This window comes from Nilaparvata lugens, chromosome 5, assembly GCF_014356525.2.
Source record: "Nilaparvata lugens isolate BPH chromosome 5, ASM1435652v1, whole genome shotgun sequence".
Taxonomy (NCBI): domain Eukaryota; kingdom Metazoa; phylum Arthropoda; class Insecta; order Hemiptera; family Delphacidae; genus Nilaparvata; species Nilaparvata lugens.
Window position 1 is genome coordinate 27,522,471 of NC_052508.1, and position 27,529 is coordinate 27,549,999.

The 27,529-nt window shown below is 33.8% G+C and overlaps 1 protein-coding gene across 1 annotated transcript in view; it reads right to left on the reverse strand.

Moving 5' to 3' along the window:
* Positions 1-355: 355 nt before the first annotated feature.
* The window catches only part of LOC111046239, a 69,213-nt gene continuing 42,039 nt past the window's right edge, over positions 356-27,529 (reverse strand). The window contains exons 8-13 of the mRNA XM_039428067.1: positions 17,885-18,087; positions 13,480-13,683; positions 12,011-12,166; positions 10,959-11,091; positions 9,374-9,507; positions 356-664 (exon numbers count right to left, since the gene is read on the reverse strand). Of these exons, the coding sequence (XP_039284001.1) occupies positions 574-664; positions 9,374-9,507; positions 10,959-11,091; positions 12,011-12,166; positions 13,480-13,683; positions 17,885-18,087 (921 nt within the window). The 3' untranslated portion in view covers positions 356-573. The remainder of the gene's footprint in view (positions 665-9,373; positions 9,508-10,958; positions 11,092-12,010; positions 12,167-13,479; positions 13,684-17,884; positions 18,088-27,529) is intronic.

Sequence of the window (27,529 nt, forward strand, 5' to 3'; positions counted from 1 at the left end):
ACACACACACACACACACACACACATACAGACCAATACCCAAAAACCACTTTTTTGGACTCAGGGCAAGTTCCCCGCCATTTTTCTCAATAATATTACGGAGCTCCTGAAAATTTTCCCAGAAATGAGACTCATGTCAGTTGATAGGGCTTATGAATAGCTATCCATGGTATGAATTTTAAGAAAATTGTTCAAGCCGTTTTCGAGAAACCCGTGAAAAACATGGCTTTTTAGTGATTATCCGTCATTTTTCTCAATAATATTACGGAGCTCCTGAAATTTTCTCAGAGATGAGACTGATGTCAGTTGATAGGGCTTACAAATAGCTATCCAAGGAATAATAAAAAATTATTTAATAACATATGATAAAATTTATTTCAAACCTTTGGCATAATAGTAATAATAATAATAATAATAATAATAATAATAATATAAAATATTAATTTATTGATATAAAATTCAGTCTCATTTAGTAAGATATTGTCATATAACAAAATTGAAGGGAGCTGATAATAGAAGTCCTTCATAGTGTTAACATTAACAGATTTCATCGGAGCGATTGTAAGGACTTTCGTCAAGATTCCATGAACACAGAAACTGCTTTCAACATAACAGCCATTGTTTCATCAGTTTCTGAAGATGGTGCCAGCACAACACTTGCGATACTGAAAAATATATTTCACAGCTTTGTATTCAAACATAGAAAAACATTGATAAGTAAAAGTAAAATGCACTCATACAGATGATAAGTCATAAAAATCTGGTGTGGCGCACTCACACAACTTTCCTTACCGTTATGAAAATTGATCACCTGACGATAGTGTTCCCGCGCATCTCAAGTCTACTACTATTCAAAGATCTGAGCCAGCTGGTGACAGGACAATAAAGCTGGAAACACACGAGGTCTGCTATATCTTTATAGTGAATGATTTAATAGAATCAACAGTTGTCAACAGTTTGCAGTTGAAATAATCACATTTTCTCGAATTTCGAGCTTATTTTCAATTTTAGGTGAAAATGTTACTGAACATCAATTGTAGAGATTTTCATGCTGAATCTTTTCGATTTGAAATTTTTTGTTTAAATTGTATCTGAAGCCTGATAATTGGGAATCTAAAATCAAACTTTGCATAGATGGGGCGGAGCTCCTGAAATTTTCTCAGAGATGAGACTGATGTCAGTTGATAGGGCTTATGAATAGCTATCCATGGTATAAATTTGAAGAAAATCGTTAGAGCCATTTTCGAGAAAAACGTAAAAAACATGGTTTTTTAGTAATAATCTGTCATTTTTTCCGCCATCTTGAATGGAATTTTATTGAATTTCTTATTGTCGGGTCCTCATGGTATGAGGACCTTAAGTTTAAAATTTCAAGTCAATTGGTTAATTAGGAATGGAGTTATCGTGTTCACAGACATACACACACACACATACACACACACACACAACACACACACACACACACACACACACATACAGACCAATACCCAAAAACCACTTTTTTGGACTCAGGGCAAGTTCCCCGCCATTTTTCTCAATAATATTACGGAGCTCCTGAAATTTTCCCAGAAATGAGACTCATGTCAGTTGATAGGGCTTATGAATAGCTATCCATGGTATGAATTTTAAGAAAATTGTTCAAGCCGTTTTCGAGAAACCCGTGAAAAACATGGCTTTTTAGTGATTATCCGTCATTTTTCTCAATAATATTACGGAGCTCCTGAAATTTTCTCAGAGATGAGACTGATGTCAGTTGATAGGGCTTACAAATAGCTATCCATGGTATAAATTTGAAGAAAATCGTTAGAGCCATTTTCGAGAAAAACGTAAAAAACATGGTTTTTTAGTAATAATCTGTCATTTTTTCCGCCATCTTGAATGGAATTTTATTGAATTTCTTATTGTCGGGTCCTCATGGTATGAGGACCTTAAGTTTAAAATTTCAAGTCAATTGGTTAATTAGGAATGGAGTTATCGTGTTCACAGACATACACACACACACACACACACACACACACACACACACACACACACATACACACACACACACACACATATACACACACAGACCAATACCCAAAAATCATGTTTTTGGACTCAGGGGACCTTGAAACGTATAGAAATTTACAAATTGGGGTACCTTCATTTTTTTCGGAAAGCAATACTTTCCTTACCTATGGTAATAGGGCAAGGAAGGTAAAAAACTTGAGTGAAATAATTCAAGATTCAATAGCGCGAATCCCAATGAATATTTTACGGATTGATTAAAAATTGGTCAACCAAATCATGTTAATGATAGACCCATCTAGTTTAATCTATTGAAGGTTAAATGTGTAATAGAAGAACAATACAATGTTCAGTCATGCAATACAATGTCATAAACAGTGTAAACTTTAAATTCTCTTTCATAGTATGTATCATTTCACTATTTTAGGCGTTTCTTAGTTTCTTTAATTGTTAGCAGTTTCAGTATTAAGTGTGAGTCTTCAAATCTTACATTTTACATCAAATGTCACTAAACTTAGCAGCTCCTCACCATTTCCAGACAACTGATTGTGCTTTATTATGTTCATATACTTAGTATGGTATTGAATGTCTAGGGAGGGAGCTAATATTGTATTCTTTGGGTCCCCAGGCTTACTAGACCTGTGAAACTGTGAAAGATATAAAAAGCGTTGACTCAACTACCCTAAAATTGTATATTATGATAGTCATCAATGTTCATGACTACTAGCTAGTTTTATCTAATGAAGGTTACATATGTGATAGAAGGCTACTTAAGTAATAATTATAAATTGTATTTGCTTAAACGCTCATCATATCTTGGAACAAGGCATCCTACCAGCATGACTATCATAATATACAATTTGAGGGTAGTTGAGTCAACGCTTTTTATATCTTTCACAGTTTTCGAGATTACTCGATCGCTTTTGGGTCTCAAATTTTTTTTAAATTGTCTCTCAATTTTCTTCATAATTGGACCAAAAATGCACTTAAACGAGAATGCAAGTATTGGAAGTGTGGGGAGCCTAGTAAGCCTGGGGACCCAAAGAATACAATATTAGCACCTCCCTAGACATTCAGTCCATACAAGTGTGCCATACACTACCATACATTTTATGTAAAACTTGAGATTTGAAGACTCACACTTAATACTGAAACTGCTGACAATTAATATAAAGACAGTGAGAAACGCCTGAAATAGTGAAATGATACATACTATGAAAGAGAATTTAAAGTTTACACTGTTTATGACACTTCTTATTGGAGGTTTTCAACTGCTCTCAATTACTTTTTATATGATCTATAAAAAAGTTTATGATCTAAAGTTTATATGATCTAAAAAAGTTTATCGGTATATATTGACACTGTTCCTCCTAATGTATCTGTACATGATTATTAATTAATAAAGATTTTTTTAAATTCAATTCAACTCTATAGTTCTGAAGTCACATTTTTACTTTCCTTGCCCTATTACCATAGGTAAGGAAAGTATTGCTTACCGAAAAAAATTAAGGTACCCCAATTTATAAATTTCTATACGTTTGAAGGTCCCCTGAGTCCAAAAAAGTGGTTTTTGGGTATTGGTCTGTATGTATGTATGTATGTATGTGTGTGTGTGTGTGTGTGTGTGTGTGTGTGTGTGTGTGTGTGTGTGTGTGTGTGTGTGTGTGTGTGTGTGTGTACAGGATATCTCATCTCCCAATTAAAGGAATGACTTGATTGAAATTTGGAACTTAAGGTCCTTCCCCTATAAGGATCCGACACGAACAATTTCGAACAAATCCAATTCAAGATGGCGGCTAAAATGGCGAAAATGTTGTCAAAAACAGGGTTTTTCGCGATTTTCTCGACAACGGCTCCAACGATTTTGATAAAATTTATACCTAAAATAGTCATTGATAAGTTCTATCAACTGCCCATATCTGTAAAAATTTCAGGAGCTCCCCCCATCAATGAAAAGTGTGATTTTAGATTCCCAATTATCAGGCTTCAGATACAATTTAAACAAAAAAATTTAAGTGGAAAAGATTGAGCATAAAAATCTCTACAATTAATGTTCAGTGACATTTTCACCTAAAATTGGAAATAAGCTCGAAATTCGAGAAAATGTATTCAATAATGTAAACTGTTGGCAACTGTTGATTCTATTAAATCATTCACTATGAAGAGATACCAGACTTCGTGTGTCTCCAGCGTTATTGTCCTGTCACCAGCTGGCAGATCTTTGAATAGTAGACTTGAGATGCGCGTGTAAGAATAAGAAGAATAAGAATAAGAATGATTTTTATTCCTTTAGTGCATACAAACAATGCTATCGGAAACGTCAAAATATACATTATAAATACATCATAATAAAATAACAGAATAATAGAATAAAAGTTTCATTCCATTCAGGACACAAACAATGCTATTGGAAACCTCTATTTAAGGTTTCCTCCATATATGTCAATAAAACAATAATATCAAGAATAAAACAATCCAACGTACATAATGCATCATTTAAATATAAGCACATACAAATATAAAAGAATACAGAGTACTATCACGTATGGTTTCCAAAAAAATGATTCTCTACTGGCAGCTGGAGGAAATCAGAAAGTGAGTATAGTGGGAACTGTAAGAGAAGGTTTTCAAGTTTTTGTCGGAATACTGTTAAAGGCAAGTTTCTGGCTGAGTCTGGCAGAATATTAAAAAGTTTCAAGGATACATGATTAGGACTAGTTAATACTTTTTTCAGTCTTGTGTAAGGTACATCTATTTTTGTCTTATTTCGTGTATTATGGCTGTGGATGTCAACTCTGCATCTATATGATCCTATGTCCTTCTTTACTTGAAGTAGGAGTTTGAAAGCTACCATACTGTAAACTGTCATAACTTTTTCCTTTATAAATAATGGCCTGCAACGCTCCAAATACGCTGCACCTGATATAATTCTTATAGCCTTTTTCTGTAGTAAGAACACTCTTTGCACATCTGGGGCACAACCCCACAAGACCAATCCGTACATAAAGACACTCTGGAAAAAAGCGAAATAGCACATTCTTAAATAGTGTGCGGATTGGTCCACAATCCCTGAACCTTCGAAGAAGGTATATAACCCTACTAAGTTTGGAGCAGACACTTTCTATATGAGGTATCCAAGTGAGTTTATAATCTAGTGTAATGCCAAGAAGCTTAGCACTTTTTGCACTCTGACTGATCTGTCTCAAACCAAGCACTAGCTTCTGGGTCTTGGTTGTATTCAAAAATAGACGGTTTGCCCTAAACCAGGCTTCTGCCTCGCCCTGACATCTGGACATCTTTTGTTCAAGAGCACTGAGATCCACATCAGCAGTAACTAATGATGAATCATCAGCATAGCATACCACCTTGGATCGAATGCTAAACCCAATATCGTTCATCATAACCAGAAAAAGTAGAGGCCCAAGAATGGACCCCTGAGGAACGCCATGTGGTACAGCAATTGGCTTGGAAAACTCTGAGTTAACACATACTGTCTGGATACGACCCTGTAAATAAGATTCTAATAGTTTAAGAGCATTGTTTTGGATACCAAGAAATTCTAATTTACTTAATAAAATGTTGTGATCCACCACATCAAATCCTTTAGCCAAATCGAAAAGAACCAATCCTGTGTGCTTCTTATCATTAAAACCATTCTCAATGTCAGCCACAATGGTACTAACAGCATCAATAGTTGACCTACCTTTCCTAAATCCGTACTGAGTTTCACTGAACAAACTATTTGATTCAAAGAATTCATATAGTTGTGAGGCAATAATGTATTCAAATATCTTACTTAAGATGGGTGGTACCGATATTGGCCTAAAGTTTTCTGGTGAGTCTTTGTCCCCCCTCTTGTATATGGGCACTGTTCTAGAATGCTTGAGTGATGATGGAAAAACTGATTCTCTGATACAGGCATTAAAACAAGATGTTAATGGCTGTAAAATAAATTCAATGACTTGTTTTATGAAGGAGCTGGAAAGGGAATAAATATCTTTGCTAGTGGAGGACTTCATTCTAGAAACTATGTAAGAGAATTGATCACATGATACTTCTTTTAATACAAATACAGCCTGCGTTTTTGGGGAAGATACCAGAAGCTCCTCAGCAGAAACAGCTGAAGGCTCAATCACTTTATGAATTTCTGCTACAGCACTGATAAAGTATTGGTTGAATTCTTCAGAGGATACAGTTGTAACAGTAGACTGAGCAGGCTTGGAATTTTTTCAAATAATTTTCCAAGCCACTGAGCATTTATTGTTAGCCGGTTCAATAAACTTGACATTATGGTTCAGTTGAGCCATTTTCAATTCACATCTGTACAGCTTCTTAATATTATTATACGTCAACCTAGCTGAGTATGTACCTTCTTTTTTTAATCTATCATAGGCAATAAGAACATAATTTTTCAAGACATTCAAAGCAGGTGAATGGATATACTTTTCCTTTGCTTTATTATTATGGCCAGGTGTGCGTTTGACAACCGGGAAAGAATCTAAAAATAGTCCATTGAATCTATTGAAGAATGAATTAAAATTACATTCAGCACTATCATGTACGGTAACTCTGCTCCAATCAAACAAATTAAGCCTATAGCAAAACCAGTCTAAAGCACTTGGAGTGATAGGCCTGAAGCTTTGTACTTGCAAACTTTGTCCATTACTGGGATGCTTACTCATTAAAAAATTAGATTTTACATAAAAGCAAAGTGCATCATGATCACTCAATGCAACTGGATCAACCTTCACAGAGAATGATTCCGGTTTTAAATCTGTTGCAATATTATCTAGGGCTGATTCAAGTCTAGTAGCTTCAAAATTAGTGAAATGTGGGTCAAGGGACTTTAAAAGATTGATTAAGTCTGACCTTCGGGAGTCCATAGTTAGAATATTTACATTGAAGTCTCCACCAATTATGAAATTGTACTTGTGTTAGTATTTATTCAAAGACAAAATAAGTCTCTCCAATGCATCAAAAAACAATTCTAGATTGCCATTTCGTGATCTATGATTACTATAATTAAGAGCTTTAATCTTTTAACAATAATACCTGCGAATTCATGATGAATTTCATGACAGTGAGAAGACAAATCAAGAGCTTGTACCTGATTGGCATATGTATTTGCAATAAATATGGCAACACCTCCATTTTTAAAATTTGATCTACAGAAGGCAGTTGCAAGTGAAAACCCTTGTATTTGAACTAGATTTAAAAAATCTTCTCTAAACCAGTGCTCAGAGAAACACAGCACATCAAAAGCTTTTCCCCGATTTATCATCTCGATTTCATCTATTTTGTTATTCAAAGATTGCACATTACAATACATTAGAGAGAAAACATCATTTCTAAGAATATTTACATTGTTTTGTTTAAATAAGTGGGAGGAGTTATTTCTAAAAAAGAAGTATTTTCAAAAGATTGATGTAAGGATCGAAAGGAAGAGTTAATTTCTTGACTGATGACTGCAGGGATCGTGACATCAGGAGCTGGGCTGCAGGGCGCAGGAGAACTGGAAGGAATAGGTGAAATAGGAAAAGATTCAATGTATTGAATGAGAGGGGATACAGTCTCTTCACGGCTCACAATTACTTGCTTCTCCGTAGAAACCTCATCACTACTCCCATCACTTACAGACACATTGTCAATACCATTCGTAACAGAACGCTTAATCCACATTGTCAAGTTTTTCGACAGTTGTCTTTTACCTTGTCGATTATGATGGAGTCAGTCCGTGTCTTGTGCGATGAGATCGCTGAAGGAAGATGTTGACATCATAATAGCGAATTTGCAGATCCCCTTTATAGCTGCTCACCATTCGAGATAAGCAGGCATTGGAGTACATTATGCTTTCATTTAGATCAGGATCGTCATACCGATAGGGCACACTACATACGATAATGTTCGTTTTTAAATTAAGTTGAAGAAGTGCACTGATTCCTTGATGAAGGGATAACTGATACGGTTCATCTCTATGAAGGTCATTAGTGCCTCCAAAAATAACAACAAAATCATCCTCAGTGAAATCCCTGATAAACTCAAGTCCATCGTGAACAATGTGTTTAAGTTTTGCTCCCGGCTTAGAATATACGAAAATGTCAGAGTCATCTTGTAAGTGCTGCAAGTATTTGCTAAGCTGTTTACCCTGACTGTCTGAAAGAATTGTAATTCTTCTTTTCTTAATAGAATTATTTAACAAACTGCTTTTCGAGTAACAAGTCTTAGGCACTGTTTTTGATGACGCGGGTCTATGAACTTGCGCTTCAACGATAACTTTATTAGATGCGAACCTATCCGAAGACGACACATTATCAGAGAGTACTGAAAACCGATTATTCACTGTAATAGCACTTTGATTCGTCTCAATAACTTTAGTTTCAGATCTAATAGAGAATTTAGGCGTAATGAAATTGTCCTTCCTGTAATGTATTTCACTCAAAAAATCAGTGTTGTTGGCTTCAGCTTGAATAATTCTTATAATTTCATCTTTATTATTTAATTCCTCTTTTAAACTTTTATTAGTTGAATGAAGTTCTTCTAAGCGAGCCTTTAAAAGTAGTAATTCCTCATTGGCTTTCTTTTCATTGAATAAAAAGTCTTCGAGAGCTTCCCTTCTTCTGTTTTTTTCGAGTTCCAGCAGTTTGACCAGTTCATTATTTTCTTTCGAAATAGCGTCCCTATCATACAAAAGTTCATTGTTGTCGGAGATAGTCGAGTCAAATTTATTTAAGACTTGAACAATGTCAGGAATTAAATCAACAACAGCATCGTTAGTGAATTTATCTGCAATAATAGACAGAGTTCCTCTTATATTCACAGCTAAATCTATAACCAACTCATGTACACTAGCGTCAGGTGATATATTTTCATAACGGCAAGGAAAGTTGTGTGAGTGCGCCACACCAGATTTTTTCCCTTTGCCTTGTAGATTTACAATGAATTTCAAACTATTACGTTCATGCCTTATGTGACCACGTAGTTAACTACTTGTTACACAATTTATGTGAATGTTCCTAGTTCAGTGATAATGTTGATAAAGAAGATACCGGTAACTAAAACATTTTATACCTACGAACATACATTAATTATCGTATGTGATTGATCAGACAATATGATAGAAATAGCCAAGATGCAGAAGCAATTTGTTACTTCTTAATATGAACGGTAAAGTTGAATATTGATTTGAATCTGTTTGAAGCGGTTAAGTACTCATATTCCTTCCATTCTTAATTTTAGGCACAACATATTTCTGCCACAATTGATAATAATGGACATACAATGGGAAAGCAAGACATTACAAAAGATTGACATACATGTAGATATAAAAACAAAACAATAGAAGCAAAAAATGGAACTTGAGAACTCACTTTGGATTTTTGAGCAGGGATGCGAGCTGGCTTAGCTTGGTGAGCTCAGCTGCTCGCAGCGTACTTGCTTGAGCAATTACTCTATTCAACGACAGCAGTGCTCTGGGAAGAAGATCTTGACTCCTACAAGAAAGCTGAAAAAAGGTTTGCCGATTATAAAAAACATAGTTGGACCTTTTCTATCATAATTGTCACGTGACATGAAAATTCAATAGAAATCTTCAATAAACAAGCTTACAAGTATTCAAAATAGATGGATATAAAAATGAATCTATTTGCAATATTTGCTACCAAATCTTAGTTCTTTCATAACTTAATTGAATCAATGATGACAATTCAAAACTGGGAACTGATGTATTGATGTTGTTCAATCATCAATTGATATTGTTCTATATATCAATTGAACACAACCTTATAAAAATCCATCAATTAGTAATGACAGAATTTTAATTGTAAAACGTTTTGTACTGTAAAAATTGTAACCTAAGGTATTGAGGTTTATTCCCAATCATAAGATCATACTATTCGATTTGTTATTAATTTTTATCAGAGAGGTTCTACGATTCTCAAAGCAAGCAGCTTTTGAGATGAGAACAATATTAATCAATATGGGTGATTTTCAAGGCACAGATTTTTCATCACCAACATTCTCCCATTTTCTACATGTTAGAAATAGCGGGGGGGGGTGAGATGGGACTCAGCTCTTCCAATTCTCATCGGACTATTTTCGTGCGGTGCACTATATAATAAAATGCGATGCCCTAGATAGCAACATTGCAAAGTAGTCTCTCAGGGGACAGCCCAAGTTGAAAGCAGTGCAAAGTCAAAAGAAATAGATCAAGTTGCATTGCGTTATTAATTGCATCCAATTAAATTCCACTTGACAACTGATTAATTTCGTTCAATCTATAGTCTGATTTTCTCTTTGTTCAATAGTAGATAATGAATATAGTAATATTAGAGAATAGAGGAAATTCATTTCATTCACACTATTCTTAAAACACAAAATTAAAAAACTTTACACATACGTTGACATGCAATTCAAAAAAGAACATTCTACAAAAATCTCATGAAAATTTGGTCACGTTAAAACCTCACTACGCTCTGTCAATAAGATGCGCATAATTTGTTTAGTTTTAGCATTCCTTCCATGGTAGTACTTGAAATAGTACCTTGAAATGGTAGGAATATAAATAAATACTAGAAATGGTACCTTGCTGAGAAAAATAAATACTAGAAATGGTACCTTGCTGAGACTTTTCTAAAATAATTAGTTCAGAATTATTAAATTGATTTCGAAGAAGATCAACTTGTTTCAGGCCTATGCTGTTTGAGGCTTGAAAAGGATGATTGGACTCTGGTGATGGAATCCTATTTTTGAAGTAACAACAAGAATAGTTCAATTCACTACAATACATCACACAAGACTTACAATAATACATTAATAATTATTCAGAAGTATTTTACTTTCACGCAATATACAAGCATATTCACAACAGTCAATAGGAAAAATACAATTTGAAACATCAATTCAAAGTTTGAGCTCATTGAAAATTGGAGAATTATGTCGATTATGTTGACATACCTTGGCAAGTGCAGTGACCATCTGACTCATGTGATCAATTGTATCTTTTTGTGGCTCCTGCATTTTTTTGTTGGTGAGCATCTCCCACAGAGCACATTCTACTATCTCAAAATGCTCTGACAGTAATTCAGGCCTAGAATGAAAAATTATGATTATTTGTGACATAAATATCAATATAATTCTTCTTTCAATTCATTAATATTCAGAAATTACTGTGTGCTACAGAATCATACAACCCATTAAATTAAAATATTACCACTTGGAAAGCAACAGTTTCTGAATAGTTATCGTCATTACCTTTGTCCAATAACACTTCAAGGAAAAATTTAAATTGAATTTCATCACTTCGTGAACTGGACACAGTAGAGAAGAATAAGTTGATTATTTCAGAATATATTACTGATTAAAAAGCTATTATTCTCAAGTTGAAAGACAACTTAGGAATAAATCACAGGTAAAGAACAGCTTTATTGATAATTTTCTTTCATTTCTGTTTAACCGGGAACTCAACTCCTTGAAATAATCTACAATTTTCAAAGGCTCCAATGAACTTATAAGATGATGTTTCACATATTATCAATATTGGGCTACTAATCTGTGTGATTGAACAATAATACAGTTCACTTTTAGAGGAAAGATAGCATAAGAAGATATCTCATGGTATAGGGCGCTTTTGTTACGAATTTAACTGTTACGTCCAGCCACTAAACTCCACTTGGTTATTTTTCGTGAAGCTATATGACGCTGGTATTCTCTCATAATGAGCAGCTCATACACTCATTCGGCCAAGACAGTATAATTGGCTATAATAGTCAACAGTAATCGACAATAATGGCTTGGTATGACAGTGAAATTTGGAATATAAGCGCTCTATAACATTAGATATCTTCTTTGCAATATTTTCTTTAAGCTTGTACTGCCAAGTATTATTTGTGAAAAGAAGACACATTCACAATTTACAGTAGGATGTGAGCTCCAAGCCTCCAGAAATTAGAAAGCTCAGAAATTTTTTTTTATAATAAGATGTGAGAATCTGCTTAAATTAGCCTCACTTTTTGGTGTAATTTCCAACTGCTGTCACCAGACACATGTAGACACTCGGCGAAAGCTCCATGTTCTTGACATTGGATATAAACTGCAATACTGATTCGTGATTGATCAATTCAATGTACGCATCAAATATGGTCCTCAGATGATTCCAGAATATCCTGCAAAATAATGTTGTTCAATAGAATCTGACCACAAATAAAAATGTAAAATAAAACGAGAATTGAATATGATAAGAGTACTACACTAATTTTATAGTATAAAAAAGTAAAAAAAATTAAATCTGGTTTAAAGCATTTAATGAGAAAATGCAGAGTAAGCAGAGAATATTGAATTGCTACCTTTATTTAAGCTTAGGAGGGCGAAGTTGTGGCGCACGGCGCAGCACTCTCTTGCACTTGACCCTCATAATTATGTTAGGTGTGATAGAGGAGTAATTCCTCTGCCAAAATATATTTTCTCGAATATTAATTAATCATATAAATTTCTATTGATTGTGTAAAATGTCAGAGTATTTGCAATGGATTTTCACAATTGAAGAAAACCTGTTGAAGAAAAATAAAGATGTTAACGAAGGTAATAGTTATTTGTATATCTAGAGTGAAAAGTATGACTTTTTCTCCCTGTAGGAAAAAGTTTGAAGCCCGAGGCGAAGCCGAGGGCAGCAATTTTCCTGAGGGAGAAAAAGTATTTTTTGCTCGTGATGTACACAACATTTTTCCTCCATCTACATTTTTTTATAGAAACTGCAAATAAAATCATTCTAATAACTTACGTATTGGTGACAATGATTCCTAACAACATAACCTAAATCTAAAACCTAAAAACCGGTCGTCTGATTGGCACTGCCGATTACGCTATCTATCGGCAAAAGTTGTAACAATTATATCAGCTGAGCAGCTACCAAAAATGGCTGACTCCAGATCACGCGGTTCAGATTTGAATTGCAGATCAAAAATATTTGTTGGCTGGTATTTTGATTAGAATAAAATATTTTAAAAATTGTATAAATTTTTATTGTCTACTAATATTAAGAATATAAATTATCATACAAACATATATTTCATGAGTTAATCAAATTTCTGGTTGTGGTTTGAATTCAGTTGACTCAATGACAGATACCTCTATTATGCTTTCTCATCTGAGCTTAGACCTTCTAACCTATAACAATGTAAGTTTCAAAATAGAGATGCTCCCCATGTTATTTAAATGGAGTCACTTTTACTCCCTAGGGAGTTTTTCTGTTTTTTACTACCGAGAGCGAAAAAGTGACACTTTAGTATTAGGTTTCAGGGAGTAAAGTAAGTACTTTAGACAGTAGGTGGAGGAAAAAAAATATAACTTAAATAGTAGTAGAAAATATGTGTCACTATAAAAAAAAACACTTTTTTCACGAGGAAATCGATAAATAATATTGTGTTTGAAATATAAGAGAAGCATTTATAAAAATTGACTTGAAGTCTTGAGTACTCACGTGTGGATCTGCTCCTTATAGCCAGGAACTTCAAATATCAGAGCCATTCTTCTAAGCATGTCGGGAAGAAGTTTTTCTGCTGAATCATGTGATTTCAGAGTCTCTAAAAGGAACTTGTCAAGAAGCAAAGGCACAGCTTGACTGCATGTCTGTACTAGACCTTGACTACTTAAATTTTCCATCAAGGCAAAATAGTCTGGATACCTGAAATCGAGGGCGGAATGTACAGAAGAATTGATGACCATTATCATCATTGCTATGATAACTATTATATGTAACATCAATATATAAAACAAACCTTATCTAATACTGTAATCTGTAATAGTATTCTGGTAAAATAGCATTTAAAAAATTTAGTAATCGGAATGTACATACAACGAAAAATATTACTTTATAGAATCTCCTCTATAGAATCTCCTGAATAACGTATGAAATTCATGACAGAACAGTCAAAAAGTATGTTCTGTTTTGTGCAGAATATGATAAATTATAAATACTATCTGCAACAAAAATGAAAATTTCCCAATATTTTTTTTTTCATTTTTTCGGATGTGTTGTCTAGAATTATGATTTAAAATATTCCTTGTATTCATGTTTGCAGGTCAATTTACCTGATTACATGAAAATACTTGATATTGTTAAAATCGCTAATTTATAAAAAAAAATTGAGATACTTGTTATAGTGTACTAAAGATTGTTAACGGTGTAACAACCGAAATTAGTATCTCAAATGGTTTTAATAAATTAATGGTTTTGACAATATAAAGTTGTTTTCATTCAATATAAATAGGCCTATCTACCAAAACATCACATTAACAACAACACAGAAAGTACATGATTGCCTTTAAACGCCGATTTGCCTTTGTAAGCGTTTGATGAGACAAAAGTTTTTTGAAGAACTTGTACATAATTGCACAAGATTTACAAAACACTGAATATGATCCTGCGGAGAAAGCTTCATAAATTAAAACATATATACAGGGAGTTTACGAACTGCCTACAAATACTCTAGGGTAGGGCATTGCTCCTGAGTGAAAAACATATCTAAATATCATATTTAAATTATCCGGAAGTCTTCAGTTACTCACACAGCGTCCATTTTTCTTTGTTCACTTATTTTTTCCAGTTGATGGTTGAACATACGAAATTGAAACTTCGCACAATCATTTATGACAACTAGACAAAGCTACGAAAAAATTATGATAACTTTACAAATTCATAAAACAAAATGACGGACTACCAATCGATAGGTAATTAAATTTACTAAAAAAAGTTATTCTTGTAAAGTTCTTGTAGAACCAACAACAGTTCCTGAGTTATTTAAAATGGCCGCCATTTTGTTTTATGAATTTGAAAAATTATCATAATTTTTTCGTAGTTTTGTCTAGTTGTCATAAATGATTGTGCAATCACTACTGCACTGATTGTGCAAGTTTCAATTTCGTATGTTTAACCATTGACTGGAAAAAATAAGTAAAAAAAGAAAAATGGCCGCTGTGTGCGAGTAACTGAAGACTTCCGGACTACTTAAATATGATATTCAGATATGTTATTTACCCAGGAACAATGCCCTAGAGTATTGGTAGGCAGTTCGTAAACATCCTGTATATAAAAGTATCATAATTAGAACTATTTATTTGTACAAATGAATGAGTACCTATTATAATTAAATTCTTTATTTCCACAAATTAATAACACTAAATTCAATTGATAGTCCAGTTAATAAAGAGTTATAGAGGAAGAGCAGTTTTCGGGATTTCCGCTCTTGAAAGTGTGAAATGTTCAATAATTATCATCCAACTTTTTGTTGTTTCAGGGCTCATAACTTTCCAACAATCTATCAAAAAAAAATCGGATATTTCGAAAACTATTAAATATATTGGAAAGTTGACAGATAAATGTTGTAGGAAATTTTGTAAGCGTTACTTCATTTATTTAAAAAAAAACAATACAACTTTGGAAACAACAGATAGCCCAAAACTGTTTTCTATACAAAAAAATCTGGTGTGGTACACTCACACAACTTTCCTTGCTCATGATTTAGGGGAATAACATAATGACGATTGGCGGCAACATATTTGAAACTACGATCAGACTTCTGTATATGTGTATAGTTGTTTTCAGAGTACTTTTTCCTTTGTGTAAATTGTGAAATTCGATAATTTTTAAAAGTCGTCAAAACAGCTGTTCTACAGATGAAATATCTCGATGTGTTCTTTTTATGAACTGCTCTACCTACCTACCTCATGCACGAGAAAGAGGCTACAAAGTCCATTTCTCAAGGATGGGGTGGACCCCTCATTAGTTTCTCAGAAAGGAGACTCATTCCAGTTAATAGAGCCGATAAATAACTATACAGGGTATGAATTTGAAAAAAATCGGTCAAGTCATTTTTGAGAAAATCGTGAAACACATGTTTATTTAGTGATTATCCGCCATTTTTCTCAATAATATTACGGAGCTCCTGAAATTTTCCCAGAAATGAGACTCATGTCAGTTGATAGGGCTAATAAATAGCTATCCATGGTATAAATTTGAAGAAAATCGTTAGAGCCGTTTCCGAGAAAACCGTGAAAAACATTGTTTTTTAGTGATTATCCGCCATTTTTCTCAATAATATTACGGAGCTCCTGAAATTTTCCCAGAAATGAGACTCATGTCAGTTGATAGGGCTTATGAATAGCTATCCATGGTATGAATTTTAAGAAAATTGTTCGAGCCGTTTTCGAGAAACCCGTGAAAAACATGGCTTTTTAGTGATTATCCGTCATTTTTCTCAATAATATTACGGAGCTCCTGAAATTTTCTCAGAGATGAGACTGATGTCAGTTGATAGGGCTTACAAATAGCTATCCATGGTATGAATTTGAAGAAAATCGTTAGAGCCATTTTCGAGAAAAACGTAAAAAACATGGTTTTTTAGTAATAATCTGTCATTTTTTCCGCCATCTTGAATGGAATTTTATTGAATTTCTTATTGTCGGGTCCTCATGGTATGAGGACCTTAAGTTTAAAATTTCAAGTCAATCGGTTAATTAGGAATGGAGTTATCGTGTTCACAGACATACACACACACACACACACACACACACACACACACACACACATACATATACACACACACACAGACCAATACCCAAAAATCATGTCTTTGGACTCAGGGGACCTTGAAACGTATAGAAAACTTGAAATTGGGGTACCTTAATTTTTTTGGAAAGCAATACTTTCTTTACCTATGGTAATAGGGCAAGGAAAGTAAATATTACACTGTAAAATATATTACACTAAGTGGAATCAATATACTAAACTATTGAAATAGTTTTAATGAAAGCAATTGTTGAGGCTATCTGAATTGCATTCATTCGCTCATTTACTGCCAGATGGCAGGAGAGTTTCTATAACTTATCAATTTATCGCTCAGGCATCGGCCGGTTTGAGTGTCAGTGTGAATTAAACTTCCATACAGCTATGTACTCGCTCTCGAGGCTTTAAGATTCAGGAAATTCGTCCTGAATCTGCCTAAATATTCGTGTCGTTTAATGTTATAGGAAATTCGGCCTATACATTTATTCGTGTACATAAATTGTATTTTCGTTTTACGTGAAAAGTTACTCACGTTTCGTATTAATTAGTGAAAAGTGAATGCCAGAACGCAAGTTTATTTTTTGTTTCTATTCATATTCAAATCTTAGTGTTAAATATCCAGACAGTAAATTCCATCTTAGAACCGGGAAACAGCAAGGAACCAACTTTAACAATCGTATCTCGGATAAATCGGTTTGCATAATTTCACCTGTCTTTTCCTCTCATCTATCCTATCCAACTGTCCACCTTTTACCTCAAATATAAGTAGGCAAGCAATTCGATTCACGACATGTTGGATTTGGGATTTGGTGAGTACCTTTTCTGACTTTCCATAAAATATGTTCGAAGTATGTGGTTTTTTCTGAGTGGATATATTATTCAGCACAAAGATTTGATTAGTTATACAGTCCACATCAGAGTAATTGCAGCTTGTATTTTGAGCTATTTAAATTTAAAGAACCAGTATTTACGTACCAGCAATGATGAATGAAGAATGACTTGATTTGATTTGATGGAATAGTCATGTCCATAAGACGCATAGTTTCCGATATACACAAAAATATGCAAAAACACAAATAATGATTCCAATGAAACTACCCTAAACAGAGCTGCGGGGTCAAAAATTGTCTTCCAAACTTTTCTCTCAATACCCTCTTTTGAGCATTCATTAGCTGGTCTACAAAAAGAAATAGTTACATTATTATAAAATTACTATATTAGAGTATTATTAATTGAAGTTAATCAAGGAGTGGATAGTAATAGTTGAAGATAATCTGAGCTCAACAATGGATTCAGAGATAAGAACGTAAGATTTACTTACAGATGTATGAGTTGAGACGTGTGATCGCCAGAGGAACATGCCATCATGAAATGATCGGAGCACTCTTTGAAGCCGGCCGTTTGCACAGTTTGATGCATCTTCACGAGAACTGGATCCGAGTATCCAGCTTGTATGAGAGCAGTAGTTTGGCTCACACAAATTGTGGCTGATTGCACTGGAAGGTCTAAGATTCGGTGGAATATCTGAGAAACAGATCCATAGAATAATACATCATATAAATAGCAAAATTTAAACATTTCAAAAATTGATAGATTATACGGCAGCAAGAATTGTTATACAGAACCGGTATTCAGAGTTGGTGGAAATTATGGAAATAGCTCAATATTTCTTTAGTAGGAGATAGTAGGTAACATTGGGGATCCTATTCGAATAGAATAATCTACTTTTCTATCATTTAAAAATTTTGGCTCGCCATCTTTGATTTGCCATTTTTAATCCAACAATCCAACTTCATTATTTAAATGGGAACGTGGTCATATTATGCATATTTTGATACAGAATTTCAAGAGGAGATAAATGTTATAACCCGCACATCGATATCAAAGATATTCTCTCAAGTCACCAGCCAAACAGAGAGTACCGTATTTTATTTTAAGTAATTTTCCTAGTGAGAGCAGATTCATAATGAAAAGGTAAAAATATTAAATATAAATATTACAATTGTATTTCATTGAACGAGCGTTAGCAAGTACTCACTTTTGACTCACTCAAGGTCAAAGAGGTTGTCCGTCTGTTTATGTTGTACAAAAACTTTACAAAGAATTGATCAATCAACTTCAAATTTCGATCAGGAACTCAGGGGGGTCCAGGAGAGGGCATTTTTCGAAAATTTTGATGTAAAATCACACTACAGCTCAAACTAATTGTCCTACAGACTTGAAACTTTGCACAAATATTCTTCAAACATGCTAGACGCGCACTTGGAACGGATTTTGAGATATTTTGCCTCTAAGGGTTTCAAAGGATGAAAAAGGATCCTATTAAGTAAGGTTATGAACATGGTGAGGTGAGTGCCATATGGAAATGAGATTATTTATTTATTGACATGTGATATTCTAACATATGTTGTAATCATTGGAAATAACAAAATAATATGATAGAAATTCAAAAAAGAACATCTGTTCTATTATTGCTTTCTACCTGATTCCACTCAACCTCAATAATATTGTTCTGATAATATGATAAATATGTTTAATAATATTATTATTATTGATATAATAAAAGTATTGTTTTAAAAATTAATTATTATCATTAATATAATACCGTAATAGTATTGTATTGATATAATAAAAGTATTGTTTTAATAATTAATTATTATCATTAATATAATACCGTAATAGTATTTTTTTGGTAATCAATAAATATTTTTATTTTCACAAACTCTGTATAATTATAATGGTGAATGAGAAACAGCTGCTCAAAGAAATTATCTCAAAAACATATGTTTAGGAAAACCATAGTTTTGAACTTGTTTTCCTGATGCAATGCTTAAGCCTACATGTGGCATGTATGATTAATTTTTCAGCTAGAACTGTTTTTTAAGACTGCTAAATAAACGTCTACAGTTTTATCAATGCTGTATTGGCAATATGAGAACGCATGCAGTTTATATGTCTTTAAATAAAGGTGTTGATATCTACATGATAATTATTCTCTACCATTTTTATTTAATTAAAATTTCAAAATTATTCAAGCCTTGATAGAATGATTGACTCACTGTAAAGTCAGTCGATAATTTAATATTGAAATGAGGGGTATTTTGGCAAGCTGAACAAAAAAGTAAGGTCCTATGCACCTTTTTTATTATTTCTTCAAATGAAAATGAGTTTTGTGGGTTGTCGAAACTCCCCCTGAAATAGAACTATTCATTTTATCCTATCTTTTAGTAAAATAACAATGATTTCTGCATTGAATAACATCTATCTTGCCAACAAGAATCGAATTCTTTGTGAATTTAGATATGACCTACACTTTAGATTTATATAATTCTATTAATAAATTCATAGTCAACGCTGAAAAAAGACAGGCTCAATCACCAGGAATACTATAAATTCCATGAAGGACCAGTAAGCCATTAATTTTGAGTAGTTCAATCACTTCCATTATGGATACTTTGAAACCCTTAGAGACAAAATATCTCAAAATCCATTCTTAGTGTGCGTCTAGCATGTTTGAAGGATATTTGTGCAGAATTTCAAGTCTGTAGGCCAATTAGTTTGAGCTGTAGTGTGATTTTACATGAAAATTTTCAAAAAATGCCCTCTCCTGGACCCCTCTCTGCTCCTGGTCGGAATTTTTCTGCATGGATCTAATTTTTTTCGTAGCTGAACAAAAAATTTCCTCATGACTTTGCTGTACAATGTGCGGTTAAAAAGTACAAAATTTTTGGGGGGCCCAGCTCCCTCAGGGGGGTAAATTTATGAAAATCCTTTCTTAGTGGATGTTTTGAGGCTATTATAAACATTTGTGCAAAATTTCAAAATGTAGGCTCAGTAGTTTGGGCTGTGTGATTTCAGTCTGTCGAGGCTTAGTCTTTTATAGATATAGATTTCAAGTTTTTAGGATCAGTAGTTTGGGCTGTGGTGTGATTTCAGTCTGTCGGTGCTTAGCCTTTTATAGATATAGAAGAAGAAGAAGATGATGATGATAGATAGATAGATAGATGATATATCAGTATCTTCGAATGAGAATAACTTTTGAAACGTTTGAGATATCGATGTTATCACCATACCTTATCTTTTGAAATCCTGTATCGAAATCATCCATCATATGACCACATTTCAATTTAAAAAAATAAGGTTGTATTCAAAATGGCGGACAAAATTTTGGTGCGATGGAAAACCGGGTTTTATTATTTGAATAGGACCCCAATCATACCTATCTTCTAATTTTTCTTTTAAAAGAAATGTTCAGCTACTTCCATACAACAGCTGGAAGCATGACAAATTGGAAACTTGACAAATTGAAAACTTGGTGTAATCAAATCTTGAAGAATCGAAAATAGGCATATAACCAACTTCGGTTAATTAAGAATCTATATACAAAATTTCAAGTTAATCAGTCCAGTAGTTAAGATGTGATAATGTGTCAAACATAATTTTCCAATCCCGTACGTATATAAGCCAATTCTTTCCTTTATTATAGTATAGATTATTATGTTGCTTTGTCCTGTGATCTTTATAAATGTCCTGTAACCTCGAACCGCGCAGCAAACTGTGCATTCCTCCGTACATCTTGCCTTTCAGTGAACATGAGCATATTATGTTTCATAATGTTAAAAATCAGCTGTTAATCATTCGCCGTACCGTACTCCGAACTGTTCGCCGTGCCGCTTGCCTCTGTTCTAACTGTTCGCCTCACCGCACTACGAACGCTGAACTTTTCAGCCAATCAGAGCCCTCGATTACAATAATTCGCCCTGCAGCTCGCTCTACAATATTTGGCTATCCATCACAAGTGGAAAACATGCGAACATGAATACAGAAGTATGGGCCATTTTTTATTTGATTAAATTCATGTTTTGTTATGAATGATAATTGATAGGAGCTTATAAATATTTTCTAATTCAAATGAAATATTTCTGAAAAGAATAATGAATGGATAAATACCAATATAAAATATTGTTGACCAAGAACTCAGTACATCGATAATTCATTCAACTAATTCTGTAGGTACTGATTGTATAGGTACAAATATAATCATTAGTTTTCTTTATTGATAATCAATATCATCAACTAATCATAAACTGATTGAAAAAAAGTTCTTCAATTCCATGAATTTTATTAATAGAATTATATAAATTTAAAATGTAGGTCATATCTAAATTCACAAAGAGTTCGATTCATTTTTCATTTGAGGAAATATCGAAAAGGTCCATAGGATCTTATTTTTTGTTCAGCTTGTCAAAATACCCCTCATTTCAATATTAAAATTTTCGACTGACTGTACAGTGAGTCAATCATTCTATCATGGCTCGAATAATTTTGAAATTGTAATTAAATAAAAATGGTAGAGAATAATTAATTCATGTGAATATCAACACCTTTATTTAAAGACATATTAACTGCATGCATTTTAATATTTCCGATACAGCATTGATAAAACTGTAGACGTTTATTTAGCAGTCTCAAAAAACTGTTCTAGCTGAAAAATTAATAATCCATGCCATGTGTAGGCATCTGGAAAACGAAGTTCAAAACTAGGAAAACGAAGTTTTCCTAAACATATGTTTTTGAGATAATCTCTTTGATGCAGCTGTTTCACATTTGACATATTATTATACAGAGTTTGTGAAAAAAATTATTGATTACCAAAACAATTCCATTATCATATTAATAATATAATCAATCATCAAAACAATACTATTATTATATTAATAATATAATAATGGTGATGGATCAATCACCACCTTTGCAGATGATACTGTTCTACTGTTCTCTGAACCGACCTGGGAGATGACCTGGAGAGAAACCGAGACTGGACTTCAGAGGGTGTCTCGCTGGTTGAGTGAAAATCTGCTAACATTGAACCATGAGAAAACCTTCTTTCTGACCTTTTCGGCGACTCAACATGGACAGCCAACAGGAGATGAGATAGTAATCAAGAATCAACGGAATAACACTTCATACACAGTTCGCAGGAAACAGTCACAGAAATACCTGGGAGTTACAATGGACTCTTTTCTGCGCTGGGATCATCATCTCAATGAATTATGCGGGAGACTAAGGAAGACTATCTGCAGATTCAGGATTCTGAGGACACTGGTCGACAAGGGATGTCTAAGAGTTATCTACTTCTCTCTAGCTCAGTCCCTCATGCTGTATGGGATTGTGGGATGGGGAGGTGCAAGCTTCTTGCACATCGAACCGCTCTCAGGGTACAGAAGTGATCATGAGGGTCATCAACCAGAAGCCTCCACGCTATTCATCAGACCAGCTATTCAATGAGTTTGATGTGATGGATCCAAGACAGCTTTACTCCAAGGAGATACTATGCAGATTACACAAGAACCCAACAACATTTCAAACCAGAAACCACAACCACAACACCAGATACAGGAATCTTCTCATCACTAGTGTTGCAAGGAAGGCACTATACCAGAGACATTTCAATCATTTAGCACCAAAATTATATAATCTACTTCCTGCAAACTTTAAGCAGATTAATCATCCTAGAAAGTTCAAAACAATAGTACACAATTGGTTGATTAGCAAAGGAAGACAGAACATAGAAAACATTATTTCAAATAACAACTAACCACCTAATGACTTACTAAACACTAACTAATTAATAATACGCACAAAAAAAAAACAACAAAACCTACTCTAGAACATGGTACGCCATAGTGGAGTAGGTCAATTTCCACACACAAAAAACTAAACAAGTAGAGGACACATTATAAGAATTTTTTTGTAACTAACTATTGTATGTAATATTGTAATTTATCTAATATTTTGTGTAATTGATGTTGTAGTTTTAGTTTTTTTGGGAAATAAACATTTATTTATTTATTTTATTTATTTATTTAAAATTACAATAACATATTTATCAATTATCAGAACGATATTATTGAGGTTAAGTGGAATCAGGTAGAAAGCAATAATAGAACATAGTTCTTTTTTTAATTTCTATCATATGATTTTGTTATTTCCAATGATCAAACCATATGTTATAATATCTCATGTCAATCAATTTAATTATCTCAGATCCATATGGCGTTCACTTTACAATGTTCATAAGCTTACTTAATAGGATCCTTTTTCATCCTTTGAAACCCTTAGAGTTAAAATATCTCAAAATATGTTCTTAGTGCGCATGTACATGTTGAGAATATTTGTGCAAATTTTTAAGACTGTAGGATAATTAGTTTGAGCTGTAGTGTGATTTCACATCAAAATTTTCGGAAAAAGCCCTCTCCTGGACCCCCCTGCTCCTGATCGAAATTTTTCTGCATAGATCTAATTATTTTTCGTAGCTGAACAAAAAAGTTCCTCATGACTTTGCTGTGCAATGAGCGGTTAAAAAGTACAACATTTTGGGGGGCTCCAGCTCCTCAGGGGGGGGGGGGGAAATTTTTGAAAATCCTTTCTTAGTGGATGTTTTCAGGCTACCATAAACAATCGTGCAAAATTTCAAGTTTTTAGGCTCAGTAGTTTGATTTCAGTCTGTCGGGGCTTAGCCTTTTATAGATATACTAGCAAGAAACCGTGCTTCGCAAGGGTCTATTTTAAAACTTGACAAATAAAAAACTTGACGTAATGAAATTTTGAAGAATTGAGAATAGGCCTATAACCATCCTTGGTTATTAAGAATCTATAAGCAAAATTTGCTTAATTAGCAGATTTGCTTAATTTTGCAAAATTAGTCCAGTAGTTCAGATGATGCGTCAAACATAATTTTCTTCCCGTACGTGCATAAGCCAACTCTTTACTTTATAATTATTATAGATATAGTTTACGACTGCAAGAGATAGGACTGTGGAACAGAATAGTGGTGAAACTATGATAGCGCCAGCAGTGTCTCAAACACAATAGTAGGTACTACATGAACTTTTTGAAAGTGATTTGAAAAAATGTTAAAACAACAGAAACTGAATCTTATCATTCTACCTTCATTTAGAGAGGCTTTGTTTGAGCCGAATGGAAATCTATTTATAAAAAAATGAATGTCTGTTTGTGTGTTTGCTTATTTGTTTGTTCCCTGTAGACTTGAAACTACTTGACATAACGGCATGAAACTTTGGGAATGTTGTGTGAATATTGGGGATGGTTTCTGAACAGAAATTTTTATAGGGGGGCTAATAATAATAATTTATTAATCCATTTTACAGACATATATGTTTTCGAAATTTTCGGCCGAGCGGCTACTGAAGAACGAAAGATGATCATGATTCAAGATCATATTGTGATAATATGATTTAGCATCTAAAGTTACCAGCTGTAATAAACATATCACCCTGTGATAAATATTATTGTGTACTGGTATTAAAACGGTAGTTTGGAGTTGAAGTTTAGTTGATTGGTACCAGCAGTTGATAAGGGTTCCTTAGAAGACCTATACAAATAATATTATCACTCCCTGTCATTGAGAAACTGGAAAATATTGAAAAAAATCTGGTGTGGCGCACTCACACAACTTTCCTTGCCGTAATGAAAATTGATCACCTGACGCTAGTGTTCCCGCGCATCTCAAGTCTACTATTCAAAGATTTGAGCCAGCTGGTGACAGGGCAATAACGCTGGAGACATACATGAGGTCTGCTATCTCTTCATAGTGAATGATTTAATAGAATCAACAATAATTTGCAATTGAATAATCACATTTTCTCGAATTTAAAGCTTATTTTCAATTTTAGGTGAAAATATGTATGAACATTAATTGTAAAGATTTTCATGCTTGATCTACTCCACTTGATTTTTTTTGTTTAAATTGTATCTAAAGCCTGATAATTGGGAATCTAAAGTCGAACTTTGCATTGATGGAGCGGAGCTCCTGAAATTTTTACATATAATGGGACTTGTGGCAGTTGATAGAGCTTTTCGATGACTATTCTAGGTATGAATTTGATCAAAATCGTTGGAGCCGTTTCCAAGAAAATCACGAAAAACCCTGTTTTTGACAACATTTTCGCCATTTTAGCCACCATTTTGAATTGCATCAGATCGAAATTGTTCGTGTCGGATACTTATATCGTAAGGACCTTAAGTTCCAATTTCAAGTCATTCCGTTAATTAAGAGATGAGATATCGTGTAGGCTACACAGACGCACATACACTCATACACACACACACACACCACACACACAACACACACACACACCACACACACACACACACACCACACACACAACACACACACCACACACACCATACAGACCAATACCCAAAAACCACTTTTTTGACTCAGGGGACCTTGAATCGTATAGAAATTTTAGAAATTGGGGTACCTTAATTTTTTTTCGGAAAGCAATACTTTCCTTACCTATGGTAATCCGTAATAGGGCAAGGAAAGTAAAATATTCACCTAATGAGAGTATATATCTATATATTGTAAGTATATATGTATAGTATTCATATTGCATTCATTAATTACTGAAGAATGAAAGAATAATTTACATTTTTTTGAATTTAGCTTAGCTTATATACATCCTAAAATGGAAAGAATGTGGGAATTCTGTGTGATTCATCGTACATCGCATATTCCTGGACCATATATCGACAATCTACAGCTATGAAAACATTGAATATTTGATTGAGAAGAATAATATGTTCGGAATAATGAATGCTGCATGACCAAGCACATAGAAAGTCCATATAAGATGTAAATGAACATGTTGATTGTCAGATAAATTTCATGATTCACCAAATAAAGTCAAGTGTAACATGAGATACATGGCGGTACGAAGTTCGCTGGGTAAGCTAGTTGTAAATTAAGCTTTATTATTAAAAGACAACGTGAAAAAGACAGGCTTAATCACCAGGAATACTATAAATCTATGAGGGACAGTAAGCCATTAATTTTGAGTAGTTCAATTACTTCCATTATGGACACTGGATACATTATGGACAATCAATACGTATGAAATTTATTAGCTACCGTACAGAATAAAATTTTTGATTGCAGTGACCCCGACTACTGTATTATGAATAACCATTCGGTTCAAGTATGAGGAATTACTCGCATCTCTCATCAATTCGTAATTTTCATTCACAAAATATTAACAATATATATATTAGTAATAATAATATATATATATTAAGTTATATTTAATAAACTCACGGCTAGTACTCAAGTTTGTCTTTTTTGGCCGTGCTACAAATAAATGTAGGTATATGTTTGACATTTTGTTTCTGTAATCTTGTTGTCTATTAAGAAAGTTTTCAATGTGATTTTTGATGGCAATAAAATTTGAATTTGAAAAAGAATTATCAACAAACTCCTAACCAAAGAAAACCTTTGTGCTCTGTTCTAATGGAGTGTATGAGACTCCATATACAGTGATAGAAGGCGCAAACCGAACTGGCCAAACATCAACGATGGAACAAACACGTGGTAAGCTCGCGCTCTCAATCATCGCAAAATCAATAGTTTGGGCTGTGGTGTGATTTCAGTTTGTCGGGGCTTAGCCATTTAGATATAGGTGGAGAAGAAGAAGAAGAAGAAGAAGAAGAAGAAGAAGAGAAGAAGAAGAGAAGAAGAAGAGAAGAAGAAGACGAAGAAGAGAAGAAGAAGATAGATTATTATGTTGCTTTGGCCTGTGATCTGTATAAATGTCCTGTAACAACTAAAGGTGCGTCCAGACATGCCGAAACGAACTCGAACCGCGCAGCAAACCGTGCATTCCTCCGAACATCTTGCCTTTCAACGAACATGAGTATATGTTTCATAATGTTAAAAATCAGCTGTTAATCATTCGCCGTACCATACTCCGAACCATTCGCCGTGCCGCTTGCCTCTGTTCTAACTGCTCGCCTCACCTCACTCCGAACGCTGAACTTTTCAGCCAATCAGAGCCCTCGATTACAATTCGCTGTGCAGCTCGCTCCACATATTTGGCTATCCATCACAAGTGGAAAAACAGGCGAACATGAATACAGAAGTATGGGCCATTTTTTATTTGATTAA